This window comes from Lissotriton helveticus, chromosome 6, assembly GCF_964261635.1.
Source record: "Lissotriton helveticus chromosome 6, aLisHel1.1, whole genome shotgun sequence".
NCBI lineage: Eukaryota > Metazoa > Chordata > Amphibia > Caudata > Salamandridae > Lissotriton > Lissotriton helveticus.
In genome coordinates this window covers 1,935,675,683-1,935,690,755 of record NC_136067.1, presented here as the reverse complement: position 1 = coordinate 1,935,690,755, position 15,073 = coordinate 1,935,675,683, and the positions used below count along the sequence as shown (strand labels likewise).

At 48.2% G+C, this 15,073-nt stretch overlaps 1 protein-coding gene and 1 long non-coding RNA gene across 5 annotated transcripts in view; one reads left to right on the top strand and one right to left on the bottom strand.

The window, feature by feature from the left end:
* The window catches only part of EFR3B (EFR3 homolog B), a 614,353-nt gene extending 601,281 nt beyond the window's left edge, over positions 1-13,072 (bottom strand). For both annotated transcript variants that reach the window (XM_078649934.1, XM_078649935.1), the window contains exon 1: positions 12,917-13,072. In XM_078649934.1, the coding sequence (XP_078506060.1) occupies positions 12,917-12,947 (31 nt within the window). In that variant the 5' untranslated portion in view covers positions 12,948-13,072. The remainder of the gene's footprint in view (positions 1-12,916) is intronic.
* Positions 13,073-13,293: 221 nt separating this feature from the next.
* Positions 13,294-15,073, top strand: part of LOC144761966 (uncharacterized) — a 248,625-nt gene continuing 246,845 nt past the window's right edge. For all 3 annotated transcript variants that reach the window (XR_013595984.1, XR_013595986.1, XR_013595985.1), the window contains exon 1: positions 13,294-13,421. This is a non-coding gene — a long non-coding RNA (uncharacterized LOC144761966). The remainder of the gene's footprint in view (positions 13,422-15,073) is intronic.

Sequence of the window (15,073 nt, the reverse complement as noted above, 5' to 3'; positions counted from 1 at the left end):
CAGTGTAATAGCATTCCACACTTAAGGGCTTATCAGATTTAACATGTGCTTTTCGTAATCAATTATTTATCATTGGCTTAGGACAATAACCAAACCAGGCCTACTAAACTGAGCATAAGCTTCCCACAAGGCAACCACCAGACATGCAATCATACCATTACCAATATATACAAGATGTCAGCAAAGCAAAATGCTACCGATCCTAAGGGAAGTTCACCAACATAATGGCAGTGAAACTGTTCAACCCCAGTGTTCTGTAAGGGAGGGTAAACAACAAAAGCCTCGACTAGTACTGTAATCTGTGATTCTTCAAGTAACAAAAATACCGGTCTACAGCCTTTAACAGAGATAAATAACAATCCATTGTAAAGTGCCTATTGGCATCAACATGCTTTTCATAATAAATACGCCTACTTGCCTAAGTGGTATCTTTTCACACTACACAGACGGGCCTGTAGCCGTGATCATTGGCTTATGCCCATAGGTAACCTACTCCTACTGTACTGAGCATACGTTTTACCACAAAGGAAAAGGTCACTGCAAGCACTCTTTTCCAGTGGAAGCACATGGCTACTGCCCAATCAAATGAGGTACTCAAAATTATCAACACGTGGGAGGAGCGAAATCCCTCCTCTCGCTAGTGCTCCTAAAATATATTTTTCAGTTCATCACATAGGGTAATTGACAGCTATGCTGCTCAGTGAGACCTCAAAAACTCATAGCAAGAGATACAGAGGCAGAGGGGGGGGGGGGGGAGAGAGAGAGAGAGAGAGAGAGAGAGAGAGAGAGAGAGAGAGAGAGAGAGAGAGAGAGAGAGAGAGAGAGAGAGAGAGAGAGAGAGAGAGAGAGAGAGAGAGAGAGAGAGAGAGAGAGAGAGAGAGAGAGAAAAGGCAAAGAGAAAGAGAAAGAGGCAGTGAGAGAGAAGAAGAGAGAGAAAGAGGCAGAAGAGAGTGGGAGAATGAGGCAGAGCGAGAGAGAGAAAAGAGAAAGGAAGAAAGGAATAGAGAAAGTGTGTGTGTGCGCAAGAGAGAGAGTGAAAGATTGGGTATATAAGATGTGTTGACATGGGAACAAATGCCTCTGAGATATATCTAGGGCTGTGCACTGATCGAGGAGTATGAGGAGTAGTAAGTAATCTCTTCCACCCATGCGGAGTGAGTCAGGGTGAGGCGCTGCTATTCTGGGTGACTTCCAGCCTCAGGGTGCAGCTTTTTCTTACATCCACAGAGATCCTGCCTCGCCACCTCCCACTCGGCATGCATCATCTGCTCTGCGGTTGGGGGTGCCAAGCATGCTCGGTTTGGCAGAGATCCTCTGATAAAGCTGCGTTTTGCTCTTTATTCCCAAGCTTGGTTTTTGATTTGCCTCTTATCCTTTAATCATCACAAATCATTTCAACATGTTTTCTTCTTCTGAGTCCAGAGCAACCAATCACAACATAATGCCCTTTGCAGACGGGCTATTTTTATCTGATTATTTCAATCTGAACTGCCATAGATTTTTTATTCATGCACTATTTTATCACATTTACTTTAAATGTCAAGATAGTGTCATATCAACCTAACTAGCATCGCAAATCACCACTACATTAAAAAACAATGGCACAAATTCAGACTGGGCCACAGCAAAACCATGCAATGTTAGCATCGGCAAGGAACAACAAAACACCACCGTTACAAATATAAAAAAAAAAAAAACTGGTCCAGATTCGAAACGCTTCAACAACCAATCACCACCACATAAAAAACGTAACACGTAACTCAACTCGCCATCAATGGTGCCAGGCATCGAGGACCCCTGACATGGGCAGGTTCCCACGCGATTTAAGGAGGCTTGTAACGCAAGAAACATCAACAAGTTTAAAAAGTGGCTTTTAATGTGCACATTTCAAGGTTCTTGTGTAATATGGTAATGTATTAATTGATGTGCAGTGTAACGAAGTTAGCAGTCCAGTAGCTGGGGTGGGCGGAGCTAGGTGGGCAGAGGGGAAGAGGAGGGGACAGGATAGGAAGGGGCAGTTAAAGTAGGGACGGGGAGCCGAACAGACGCATAGAATAAAGAGGTTGAATCTATACCACAGCGTCTGTGTGTTATTTGTAGTGGGATACTACAACTGGCGACAGAGGGCGGGATGCAGCAGTAAAACCCCCCAGACTGAACCCCGTCCCGCAGCGTGGAGCGTCCTAAGCTCCGCTGCGACAGCGACCCTGCGGCGCCACAGCAGTGAAGCCGAAGAAAAGAAAGCGCGCTGAAAAAAAAAAGCGCCAGAAGAAAAGGAGCCGACCGCGCGGGACAAATGGGCGCGAAGACCCAACGAAAACCGTGAGTGAGAGTCGGGAGCCCACTCCGACATTGCCCCATCACTCCTCAAAGCACCGCGCTAGTGAGAGAAGCGCCGCGCCAGCAAGCGGCAAAGCACCCAGCCAGCACCGACACTGCCGGAGACTGAATCCTGACCGCCTGATGCGTGAGGATTAGCATCAGGGCGGCGCGCGCAGCTAGAAGGTCGCGCTGAGCGTCGGAAGACCCCCAAACCACCCCTGTGAAGTAGAAGCTGCAGCCACCTCTACCTGTGAGTCCAGCAGCCCTGGGTGTGAGTGGTTGGAGAGAGGGAGAGAACCGCGTGTATGGCAGAGGGGGCGGCCATCTTTAAATCAGGCAACTTCTGGGACATCCTCCCTGGGCAAAATAGAGGCGGCCATTTTGAGGTCAGGCAATAACCAAAAGTGAACAAGCACTGACGACGGAAGAAAACAAGCATTGGCCATAGAAACCAAAACAAGCACTGACAAAGGAACAAGCATCGGACGACAAACAAGCATTGATAGCCACAAGAGAACAAACCTTGGAAACGCACGCCAGCCGCTGACGCAAGAAGCGGACGCGGGCGCCAAAACCCATTGCCAAGATGTCTAACCCTCCCGCGCAGAAGGACGTCAAGGGAGGCACCCACCTGCGAGCCCCAGAGCCATTGTCAGTCACAACAGGAAGCAGCATGGGACTAAAATGGCAAGAATGGCTAGAGGACTTTGAGGACTATATTGAAGGGTCCAAAATTGAACCAGACAAAGACAAGATCATAGCTCTTCGCAACCTAGGGGGGCGCGAAATAAGCAAGATCGTACGAGAGATCCCAGCCACAGATGGTGACACATATGATAAAGTAAGAACTGTTCTAAATAACCGTTTTCTGCATAAGAGAAACGTCGACTATGAAAGACACAAGTTCCACCAGCAGCGCCAGGGAAAGGAAGAACCACTGAGCTCTTTCATACATCGGCTGCGGCGGCAGTCCCAACATTGTGACTTTACCAACTTCTCGCCGGATGCAGCCATCAAATCTCAAATAATCACGGGGTGTCACTCGGAGTCGCTGAGACGGCGACTGCTGAGAAAACCACAGGAACTAGCAGAGATCGAAGAAAACTCCCGACTGTACGACCAAGCCGAAGAAAATGCGGCGGAAATTGAAACAGGACCCAGTACCAGCCGTGAACACGCCAACCGCATCACTGAGAGACGGCAGGGACGACAGGATCGGCGCGACAGTGGAAGACGTCACCCGCGAGACAGATCGCGGCGCTCCAAGTACTCGCCCAGGCGACGCCCGGACTACAGAAGGAAAGTATCCGGAAGGAGAGATCGCCGACCTGAACGCACGAGGCATTGTTTCAGGTGCGGATACGACTACCCTCACATCGACTCCTGCCCTGCCATGGGCCAACGGTGCAGAAAGTGTGGACGGTCCAACCACTTTGAGGCCATGTGTGGAGACTACCACAAAGAAAAACGCAATGATGGTGACAGACAGGATGGGTCGCAGCGGCCCTCACGATCGGAGGCCAAGCGTCATCACATCAGAGCAGTTCAAGATGAGCCTCCTAGATCTCCCACGTCTTCACACTCCAGTCACGACTCTCAGCGCTCCCGATGGGACCGTCGTTCCCCCTCAAGAGACTCAAGATCGTCCTCATCCAGGCATTCATCCTACACCACCGAATATGTCAACTTCGCTGACCATGATCAGTTCAAACGATATCCACGCCTCAACATCAAAGTGGGCAACCATGCCGCCAAGTTCATGATGGACAGCGGAGCATCGCTCAACTACATATCTGTTGCTGAACATGACCGTATGGACCCCAAACCACGTTTGCATTTCGCGCCTGTCCGCGTCTACACCTGGATGGCGAAGAAACCTCTCCAATGCTTGGGCAAGTTTGACACCACCCTCACGCATGGCAAGCTCTCCATCCCGACAGTTATCCATGTAATTAAAGGACCTGAGGCTGACTGTCTGCTGAGCCTCCCCACGGCGGAACGTCTTCAGTTGGTGCACATCCTCTTCAACGTCCATGACATCTCGGACTGCGCCGGAAAATTCCCTTCCCTCTTCCGAGGTCTGGGGAAGCTGAAGGGCCGTCAAATCCACCTGCATATCAACGAGCAAATCAAACCAGTGGCTCAACACCCGCGAAGAGTGCCATTTCACCTGCAATCCGCGGTTGAATGTGAACTGCAGGAACTTCTGGACGCCGACATCATTGAGCGCACTGCGGGCCCCACTCCATGGGTGTCCCCGGTGGTTATCGTCCCCAAGAAAGGATCCCAAAATAAAGTCCGTATCTGTGTGGACATGCGTCTGCCGAACACAGCTATTGAGAGGGAGAAACACCCAGGCCCTCTCCTGAGCGACATGATCACGGCCCTCAACGGGGCAACCGTGTTCTCTAAACTGGACCTGAACAAGGGCTACCATCAGCTCGAGCTTGACGACAGCTCTCGCCCCATCACGACGTTTGCCACCCATCTTGGTCTTTTCCGCTACAAACGTCTCAGTTTTGGCGTCTCATCAGCCGCCGAGATCTTCCAGGAGGCCATACGTCTTGTCATCCACCACATACCTAACGCCCTTAATTACAGCGATGATATCTTGGTCTACGGTTCGGACACGCAGGAGCATGACACCGCCCTTGATCGTGTCTGCCTCGCTCTGATGGAAGCTGGGTTGACCCTCAACAAGGACAAATGTGAATTTCATCAGTCGACCCTGAAATTTTTCAGACACATCTTCTCGGCGAGTGGCATGAAACCGGACCCGGACAAAATCGCCACGCTCAACAACACCAAGAGTCCGGCAGATGTCAACAACTTGCGTTCCTTTCTTGGGATGGCAAGCTACTGCGCCCGCTACATTCGTGACTACGCCACCGTAAGTCACCCTCTGAGGCTCCTCACGAAGGCTGGCGCGCAATTTGTATGGACCCCGGAATGTGAGCGTGCCTTCAAAGACATCAAACACGCCGTGGAATCAGCCAAGTACCTCTCCTACTTCAATCCCAAGAGAAAAACGGAAATCACCGTGTACGCAAGCCCCGTGGGCTTAGGGGCCATCCTGGCACAGTACGACCATGAGTCGGATCAGAGGAGGATCATCGCCTATGCCAGTCGGAGCCTAACGGACCCTGAGAAACGATATTCCCAACCGGAGAAGGAGAGCCTGGCCGTCGTGTGGGCGTGCGAACACTTCCACATCTTCATATTCGGGAAACACTTCACGCTCATAACTGACCATCAGGCACTTGTCACAATCTATGGAAATCCCAAGTGCAAGATGCCCCCCAGGATCGAGAGATGGGGCTTGCGGCTGCAAGAGTACACGTTCTCGATTATTCACAAACCGGGGAAGGATGAGAATCCAGCTGATTATATGTCTCGCCACCCCCGAGACTCATCAGAGACTGCACCCTCCATTGCGGAGGAATATATTCACTTCGTGGCCAATCATGCTCGTCCACCAGCCATCCCCATGCATGCCATTCGGGAAGCGACCAACCAAGACAGCATCCTACAAGAAGTGATAAAGCGCACCCGAACCAACAGATGGCGATACCACCCGCAGGAGGAAGAGGAAAGCCCTGCTGTCAAGAAAGAACTCCAAGCCTTCCGGCATGTCTCCGACGAACTCTCTGTAACCGGTGACGACCTCCTCCTCAGAGATCACAGACTAGTTATACCAGCGACACTGAGACAAGGAGTGATCGATTTGGCCCACGAAGGTCATCGAGGAGTCGTCTCCACCAAAAGAGCACTGAGAGAACGTGTCTGGTTCCCAGCTCTCGACCAGATGGTCGAGGACACACTGAAAGACTGCCACCCATGTCAACTGACCAGCCACAGTAATCCACCTGCACCTCTACAGATGACCCCATTGCCTGATGGGGTATGGCAAGAAGTTGCCATGGACTTTTATGGCCCCTTGCAGTCCGGGAAGTATGTAGTCGTCATCTTGGATGAATACTCCAGGTTCCCAGTGGCCCAGTTCATATCATCCACCAGTGCCGCCTGCACCCTCAAGGTGCTTGAGGAAGTCTTCGCTACCTGGGGCGTCCCCAGGGTCATCAAGACGGACAACGGGCCCCCATTCAATAGTCATGAGTTCAGCGACTTCGCGAAACACATGGACTTCCAACATCGCAAAGTCACGCCACTCTGGCCTCAGGCCAACGGCACTGTGGAAAGATTCATGTCCACCATTAAGAGAACATTCCAGCAAGCCACGGCCGAAAAGAAAGATCTTCAGTCAGCACTGAACGAGGTCCTTAGTGCCTACAGGACCACTCCTCACTCTACGACGGGCCAATGCCCTGCGACTCTCATGCTTGGGAGGACAATGAGGAATCGGATCCCCACATGGGACGGAGCCCTGAGAAAACCTCCGTCGGATCAACAACACAGAGACATGGCCATCACAGATCGACACCGCAAGGACAAGATGAAAGAGTATGCGGACCGCAAACGAAGGGCCCGGTCCCCCTCCCTGAAAGAAGGCGACAGAGTCGTTGTCAAGCAGGAACAACGCCAAAAGACTGATTGTCGTTTCAAAGATGAGCCCCTGACAATCACCCAACAAAAGGGCACCATGGTGACAGCAGAATCAGAGACACCAAGAGTCACCCGCAACGCTTCTCACTTTAAGAAGTGCTCTCCTGAAGTCCATGAAAGTGCACCTATGGTCCCCACACCTGTGTGCAGGGACAACCCTGAGACTGTTGCACCCGACACCGGACCTTCACCTACAGAAGAACCCTCACCTGAAGAAGATGTCGTGTCCACACCAGCGAGACCCCGCCGTCACGTGCGGCCTCCCAAGAGACTGATTGCAGAGATGGACTAACCTCTATTTCTTTCATTTGTTATTTTATTAAGAAAGGGGGAGATGTAACGAAGTTAGCAGTCCAGTAGCTGGGGTGGGCGGAGCTAGGTGGGCAGAGGGGAAGAGGAGGGGACAGGATAGGAAGGGGCAGTTAAAGTAGGGACGGGGAACCGAACAGACGCATAGAATAAAGAGGTTGAATCTATACCACAGCGTCTGTGTGTTATTTGTAGTGGGATACTACATGCAGTTGGCACAAGACAGATATTTAAACATCACACAATTTGGGGTAGTGATATTTTGCACGACAGAGTTTCATTTATCATGTTTGTTTCGTCGAAGGGCTTATGGGATTTGAAGTCAACTAGGGAATGTGGGAGGAGTTTGGAACGGTATGTGAGGGTGAACGGGTTGGCAGCTTCCAATTAGCAGAAAGTGAGGTTGATTCAACACGTGAGATTGAAGGTTTTGGCGCCAGAGAGAATACTTTAAATTGCGCGTCTAGGTACGCGTTACAGATTTCAGCACCTAACAAACGGTAGTCACTAAGAGAGAAGGGCGTAGAGCGGATACTAACAGCATGGATATTCTAGCAGGTAAATGAGACACATGGGTTGCAGAGGTGTGATTTTGTTTGGTTAGCATGTAGAGCTTAAGTTTATTTCGTAAAGTTTGATTACAGCGATGACCGATTTGTTTAGTATTTAGTTCATACAGGCAACGCGAGGGAGTGTTGATTGTTTACACCGCAGTGCGGTTATAATGGCAGGTTTTACATCGAGGCATGGAGTGGGGGTGGTTACTGCGGGCGGGAAACTATCGGCCATGTAGGCACATGATTAATTATGTCTAATTCTTGGAAAGGGAAGACTACGGATTACACTATCATGGAATGTACATTTGTTAAATGTTATATTTTCGCATTGTGGGAGACTAATACAAGTCTTTATGTTATTTCTAAATTTGAACAGCTGCCCCTGAAGAAGGGCCAAGAATGAGGGCCCGAAATGCATTGGGATTATTATATCCGCTGTGAAACATGAATTTAATGTCCCGTACGTGGAATGGTAAGAGGCCTGGATGGGCACAACCACTCCATGTGAAGCAATGGGTTTTTTGGACAGTCTTATCGTAAAAAAAGCAAGATGAACTGGACGAATTGTCAAAACTAATGAGTCAAAATTAATTTGAACTTCGCAAACATATGTGAGTCATTTCGACTAAAGATGTGCGATTGGTGAAACAGCGAAGAGTTGCTAAAATTATTGACTCGAGTCTGGCGGCAGCCACATGTCCAGCCAACCATTGAACTTTAACGATGGCAAAGCCAATTTCTCCGGGTGACAGCACAGCAATGACGTTTTGAGGAGTAATCCAGATGTTGTCTCTAAAAGATAATTTGCTCAGGCTTGTACTTTGTCCCTGTGAAGGCCTGTAAGGAATCCTCGCACCGATAGCACATTCAGCGTATCTTAGCCGACAGACTTTCAAATAAGTAACCAAATTCTTTTCAGGTCAAACTACGCATATTCTACATGTAGTTTGCCCACTGTTAGCAATCAAGAACAAAGAAAATGGTTCCCATTTCAAAACATAACAAATATAAGGAATGATTGAGTCTGCTGGAATTCAAAGAAAGAAATAAAACAGCTGAATTTCAAAGTTTTTTAATTTTGGTTCATTTTTAACAATTGGCACTTTGATTCCTTCCAAAGATCTTGTTTTCATTGGTATGAGATTCAGGACGGATTTGTGCAAAGCATTCCTGCCACAGTGGAGAGTTCAGAGTGTTTGAGAAATATTATGCCTTCTTTGGTGATCCTAAGAAGGCCCCTAGTTCGCAAATGGATGGAGGTTCGGGGGCCTATGACAGCCTGTGTTTTCACGGTGCAGTGGACAAGGCTGCATCTTTGTACCCTGTAGTGGTATCCCCAAGGTTTTGGTCCCTTCTTTCTCAATCGATGGAAACATTGGTACAGATGAAAAGAAAGAATCTAATTACAACTCCTGTGGTGGTTGATCCCAGAGAATCTGAGAAAGGGGGTGGTTAATCACCTGAATCCTCTATTACTTTTGACAATCGACACCTGTGTCTTTGGTTGGGGAGCAACTTTGGGAACACTTTCAGTGCAAGTGAAGTGGCTTCCCAAAAAAAGTTGTTGATCATTCAACTGCAGAGAGTTGATGGCAGTATATCGAATTCTACTCCTGTTTCCATCAGCCCAATGTTTTGGTGAGATCAGACAATATAGTGAGTGACCTGTGAATTACCAAAGCAGCACTCGCCGAAATACAGCAAAAAGGTGGCTGGGTAGCAGGAAACTTGAGAAGAGGTTCGGTCAATTTCAGCAGTTCACATCAATGGTCTGGACCAAATGAGGGCGGTACAGCTTAGCAGAGTGTTCAGACCTTCACAGGAAATATGTTTACCCAGAATGATTTTTGTGAAGGTGTGCAATAGTTTTGGGACACCAGCTTTTGATCTCTTTGCGTCCAAGAACAATTCTCTTCTCCAGAAGTTCTGTTCTCATCTCCCGGAAGAGGGAACTTAGCGGGTGGATGCCCCTCTGGTGATTTGATGAACCTTTACCCCATTGCTGTTGATTCCCAGCCCTTTGTTCAAAATCCTGAGAGCGAGAATGCAGAGATAGTGGTGGTGATTCCATACAGGTGTCGCTGGTGATTCTGCCTCATTGGTTTCTATCTCACTTTCTTTCCCCTCTATGATATTTCAGGCACCTTCTTTCTCTCAAGCTCACTATATCGGTTTGGAAATTGAAAGGGTGAGTCTTCAAAAAAGGGCCTTCATTTTCACTTAGCTGTGGCTATCTAGGCATCCAGAAAGCCACATACTAGGTATGGTGCAATAGTTCACAGATGGTGTTCATCACATGCTATTTCTCTGGTTTCTGCTTCTTTGTCTAACATTCTTCAATTTTTGCTTGATGGTTTTCACAAGAATTGGTCTATTTCCATTTTAAAGTCTCATTGTTTGCTAATAAGGCTTATCATGACTGACAATATTTTTCGGGAAGTAGCTACCTTAGTTTCTAGACTTTTCAAATGTTTTTCTATTCAATTCGGCCTTCTTCTCTTCTTTGGGAAAGTCCATTTATTCTAAGAGCTCTGCAATCTCCTCCATTTTAACCTCTCTGCTGCTGATCTAAAATTCCTTTCAATTAAAGCGGTGTTTTTGGTGGCTATGACTACAAGTTATAGAGTGGAGCAATTATCAGCTCTACTTTATCACCCTCCATTGCTTAGATTAATGGCTGAATGGGTAGTTGTTGGACCTGGCCCTCTCTGTAGGATCACCCCCCAAACCTTTTGCCTTTTACCCTCCACTTTTTGCTGCGTATGATGCCAGTCCGGTGGCGTGTATGGTGACGTGGGGGCGGGGGTGAGAAAGTCGTTAGTTTTTAGTAAAAACTTTAAAAATTCATAACTCTGGTTTTTCTTATTGGTTCTTCTTATTGGATTTCTCTTTGTTTCGGGTGTCAAATAATTTATTTAAATGTACTCTGTTTTTCCAAATTGGTTTAGGATTTTTCTTGAGTTGTTTTTCACTGTATTACTGTTTTATGAGCTGCATAAATACTTTACACATTGTCTGTAAGTTACGCCTGACTGCGTTTTGTGCCAAACTCCTTTTTGTGGTTCATCCTGCAAGGGATTGTGGCTATTGCTAGACAACCAACAACCCAATTTCTATCAGTAGCATTTAGGCCTGACTTTGCTTTTGTTCCTTTGGTGAACTGTGTTTTTCATGCATCTCAGCAACTTATTCTTCCTTTTTTCTTTCCTTCTCCCAAGTCTGAAGAAGCGGAATGTTCGCACTCACTGTATGTTAAACATGCATTATCCCTTTAGCTCATTAGATCCAGGGACTACAGGAATTCTAACAATTGTATTTGTTACCAGTGGGTTTTCCCTTACAGATAAGAAAGCGTCAAAGATTATTTTAAGTAGCTGGATAGAGGAAATGGTTCTGCCTTTTTATACTGAGAATGAAAAGAACTGTGCCAGAATCTGTCCAACCGGAGGTTTATGTGCTTGCTGGTCAGAAGTTCAAGGTGTGCACGAACTTTGCAAAGCTAGGACTTGTACTCCAGATCATTCATGTATGCGATATTATTGTTTATAGAATGTGCTTAATGAAGAGGGGGACTTAAGGTGCAGGTGCTTTACATTCAGTAGTTTTATGCGGTTACAATTCTTTTGCTGGTTTCTTTTTATGCAATTAATATACACGGTCATTGCATTTACTGATCACACTTTTTTCATAAAGCAGTACGCCAAGGCACTGTGGAGCTTTGATATAGACTCTCATGGTTATGACAAGTAATGAGGAGGTAATGACTCGATTGCTTATCAGTAATCTTTATTACTCCTAGTCCAATTCATCCTCAGCTCAGTAATTGCAATGTACCCACCTTCCCGAAATTCGGTCCTTTCAAGAAGCACTATGGAATGTTATGTTTAAATAGCGCCCAGCTGAGGGTGGGCAGGGTTTCTTTTATCATTCCTGTTTTTTTCCTGTCTCCTGAGGTAAGAATTACTTAACGCGGTTATAACTGGGACAAGGAAGAGTTGAAGCAATAAACATTACCAGTAAGTGATCGGGTCACTACCAGTAAGTAACTGGGCCATTCTTGCCACCCAGAGGAGTATTTCTTTCCCACCTCCTGCTAGTGATTGTTTAGTGCTTCATTGCACAGCTTATGGGATGCTTTTTTGCAATGCATGGGAGGACATTTTACACCTCCAAAGTATCCTGAATCCTCATGTATTACATTATTAACCTCTTAGATGCATTTTGTACAGCATGCATTTTTTGCCCTATTAGTCAGGACTCAAAATGCAAGACAGGTGTTTTGGCTTAGCCAAAATGTATTCTTCTTTGTAATATTTCGTATTGGGGAAAAGCCAAACGACAAATACTGAGAAGTTCATACCAAAATGTGGTAAGGCATCAACACCTGATTCATTGTTGTACACCCATAAATGCACAAGTGCTGCCCCCATTCCCTCTAGTGCTTACTACTGACTTTCTAGCTACAGATGTCATCTGAAGATGTCCCTGGTCTGGTGTTGAGAAGCCCTTTCCTTGGTGGCCTAGCTGGCAAAAAGTGATGCAGCCCCAAATAACTCTTAGGCGTAATGCATTCTGGCACCTGCAGTTCAGCACTTGTAAATGAATATGCACAACATGTACCAGATTTCAAATGAAAAGCCAAGGCGAGGTGATAATCTCACTCCTAACACGGGTGGACCTGATAACTTTACTTCAATCTGTCTTTGAACTATGATTTACGAGCGCTGCCAAAGCTCAGACTCTAGCGAGTGTAGCCGTACACCTGTTATGTAAATAGTCACTAAACAAGAAGAACATAAACTAGCATGCACTGATCGCCGTATTTCACTGCTCTTACAACGTGCACACGCTCATGGGACACCAAAGGGTGCTAGTAAATACTATTGAGGGACAATCCACGCCAACACCGGAACGGCACGAGGGTCATCTCTTCCTCAAACAGAAGCACAGGAAAGCGGAACTGCAGACACCGGCATTCACTGTGCTGTTGACAAAGAGATGGGGCTGTGTAAACGCAGCTCTCACAGTCTAATACCTGCTGGCATTCACGCCTCATCAACAGCAAAGTGTCAACAAAACCCCTGGCCTCAGATTGGCAGACTTCATGACCCACAATGCACTATCCTTAAAGGGCCCGCGCGCGCCCGCAGTAAACTCCGTCCTACCTGGGAAGGAGGAGTTGCCGCGCCTCGCCATGGCAGCCTCGGGGGTTGGTCCGTGGACGGTCCTGACGGCGGAAGAGCCCCTTCTCGTGCGGCAGCCCCTGGCACAGCCGCTTTCCTGCCTCCACTAACGGAAACTACTGGTTCCCATTCACGGGAGGAAACGGTCCCGCGGCCGCGCGCCCCGAGTCACGTGACGGGCGCGCGCCCGCGGGAAGAGCAGCAGCAGCTGCAGGGGCTGCGCGCGAGCCGGGGGTCTCGCGGATTCAGCAGGGGCTGCGCGCGAGCCGGTTGTCTCGCGGACTTAGTGGGGACCGTTAGGGTGGTAGAGAGAACAGCAGCAGGGGCTGCGCGCGAGCCAGGGGTCTCGCGGATTTAGTGGGGACCGTTAGGTGGTCGACGGTTCAGAGGACAGGCGGCTGACAGCTGAGGGGAGGCAAAAGGGACTGGGGGAGTCGGAGGAAAGGGGGTGTCTGAGAGGCACGAAGAAAGAGGAATTATATCAAAAGTGAGTGGGGGGGGTCTGCTGAGGGATATGGAGGGACAGATGGCGTTTGAGGGACAGATACAGTTGAGGACGCGGAGGAAGCAAGAGCGAAAGCGTCTTGAAGCTGGTTTGTTTCTCCATTATGTGGTTAACGAAGGATTCGGAACAAAGTACATATGTTTGCAAAGTGGAGAAAAGACCGGTGTAGCAGAAGAACGGGACGAATGACGGGGATGGTGGAGGGGGTGAGAAGAAACCAGAGGCGGTGGGTGAGGGGCGATGAGAAATGGAGAGCCAGAGGGAAGGAGAGGGGTTTGAGGAATGACAGGCGGAGGTAGTAAAGTTGAGGCGAGGTAACGGAGGCTAGAGAAGTGAAATGGACGAGGGTGCAAAGTGGAAGTAGAGCAGCACGGAATTTCAGACATGGCCATATGCAAATCAGTCTGACCCTGTGCCTCATGGGAACAGTCCAGTTAGAACTGCCAAGCCATGCCTTCCCTGGACCGGAAACAAGCTTCCTAGGACTGGTTTCTGGCATTTCAGCCTCTTCAGCCAGGATAGCTTGACTCCAATGGCTTAGTGAGGACGGGACCCACGTCTGGGCATACCCTTCCCACATAGGGTGAACAGCAAAACACACAAGATGATGGACGGAATGTTGCACAATGGCAAAACATTCACCCCCAGTCACAGATATGGGTTTAATCCATCGTTATTTTGCTCACTAAGCCACCTCAGTTCAGACATAGCCATATGCAAATCAGTTTTGACCCTGTGCCTCATGGGAACAGTCCAGCCCAAACTGCCAAGCCATGTCTTCCCTGGACTGGAATCCAGCATCCTAGGACCGGTTTCTGGCTATCAGCCGTCTGGACTGTTCCCATGAGGCACAGGGTCAAGACTGATTTGCATATGGCCATGTCTGAACTGGGGTGGCTTGGTGAGCAAAATAACTATGGATTAAACCCAGATCTGTGACTGGGGGTGAATGTTTTGCCATTGTGCAAAATTCCGTCCATCACCTAGTCTGTTTTGCTGTTCACCCTATGTGGGAAGGGTATGCCCAGACATGGGTCCTGTGCTCACTATACCACTGGAGTCAAGCTATCCTGGCTGAAGACGGTTGATAGCCAGAAAGTAGTCCTAGGATGCTTGATTCTGCTCCAGGGAAAACATGGCTTGGTAGTTTGGTCTGGACTGTTCCCATGAGGCACAGGGTCAAGACTGATTTGCATATGGCCATGTCTGAACTGGGGTGGCTTGGTGAGCAAAGTAACGATGGGTTAAACCCTAATCTGTGACTGGGGGTGAATGTTTTGCCATTGTGCAACATTCCGAGAATTGCATCGTGTTCAAACTAATTGAGTTTTAAGGTGGAAATTAGAGTAAGTGTTTTTATGTGTGTGAGTTTTAGTGTGTAAAAATCCAGGGTGAAATCCAACAGATAGCTCACCATACCCAACTGAAAGCACTGTGCCCACGTCTTACTACAGAATACATTTGTAGGGGGGTGTAACACCCCAAACTCTCCCCCTAAAGCTTTGCCTCTGGAAATGTAGCGGAAGCGTGGCACTGAGTGGGCTGATAAAAGAAGGATCAGGTTAGGTAACCAGGGGATGAGGGCAGGTTGAGGGGAAATGCAGCGGCTAGAGGGGGGTAGAAGAATGTACCCT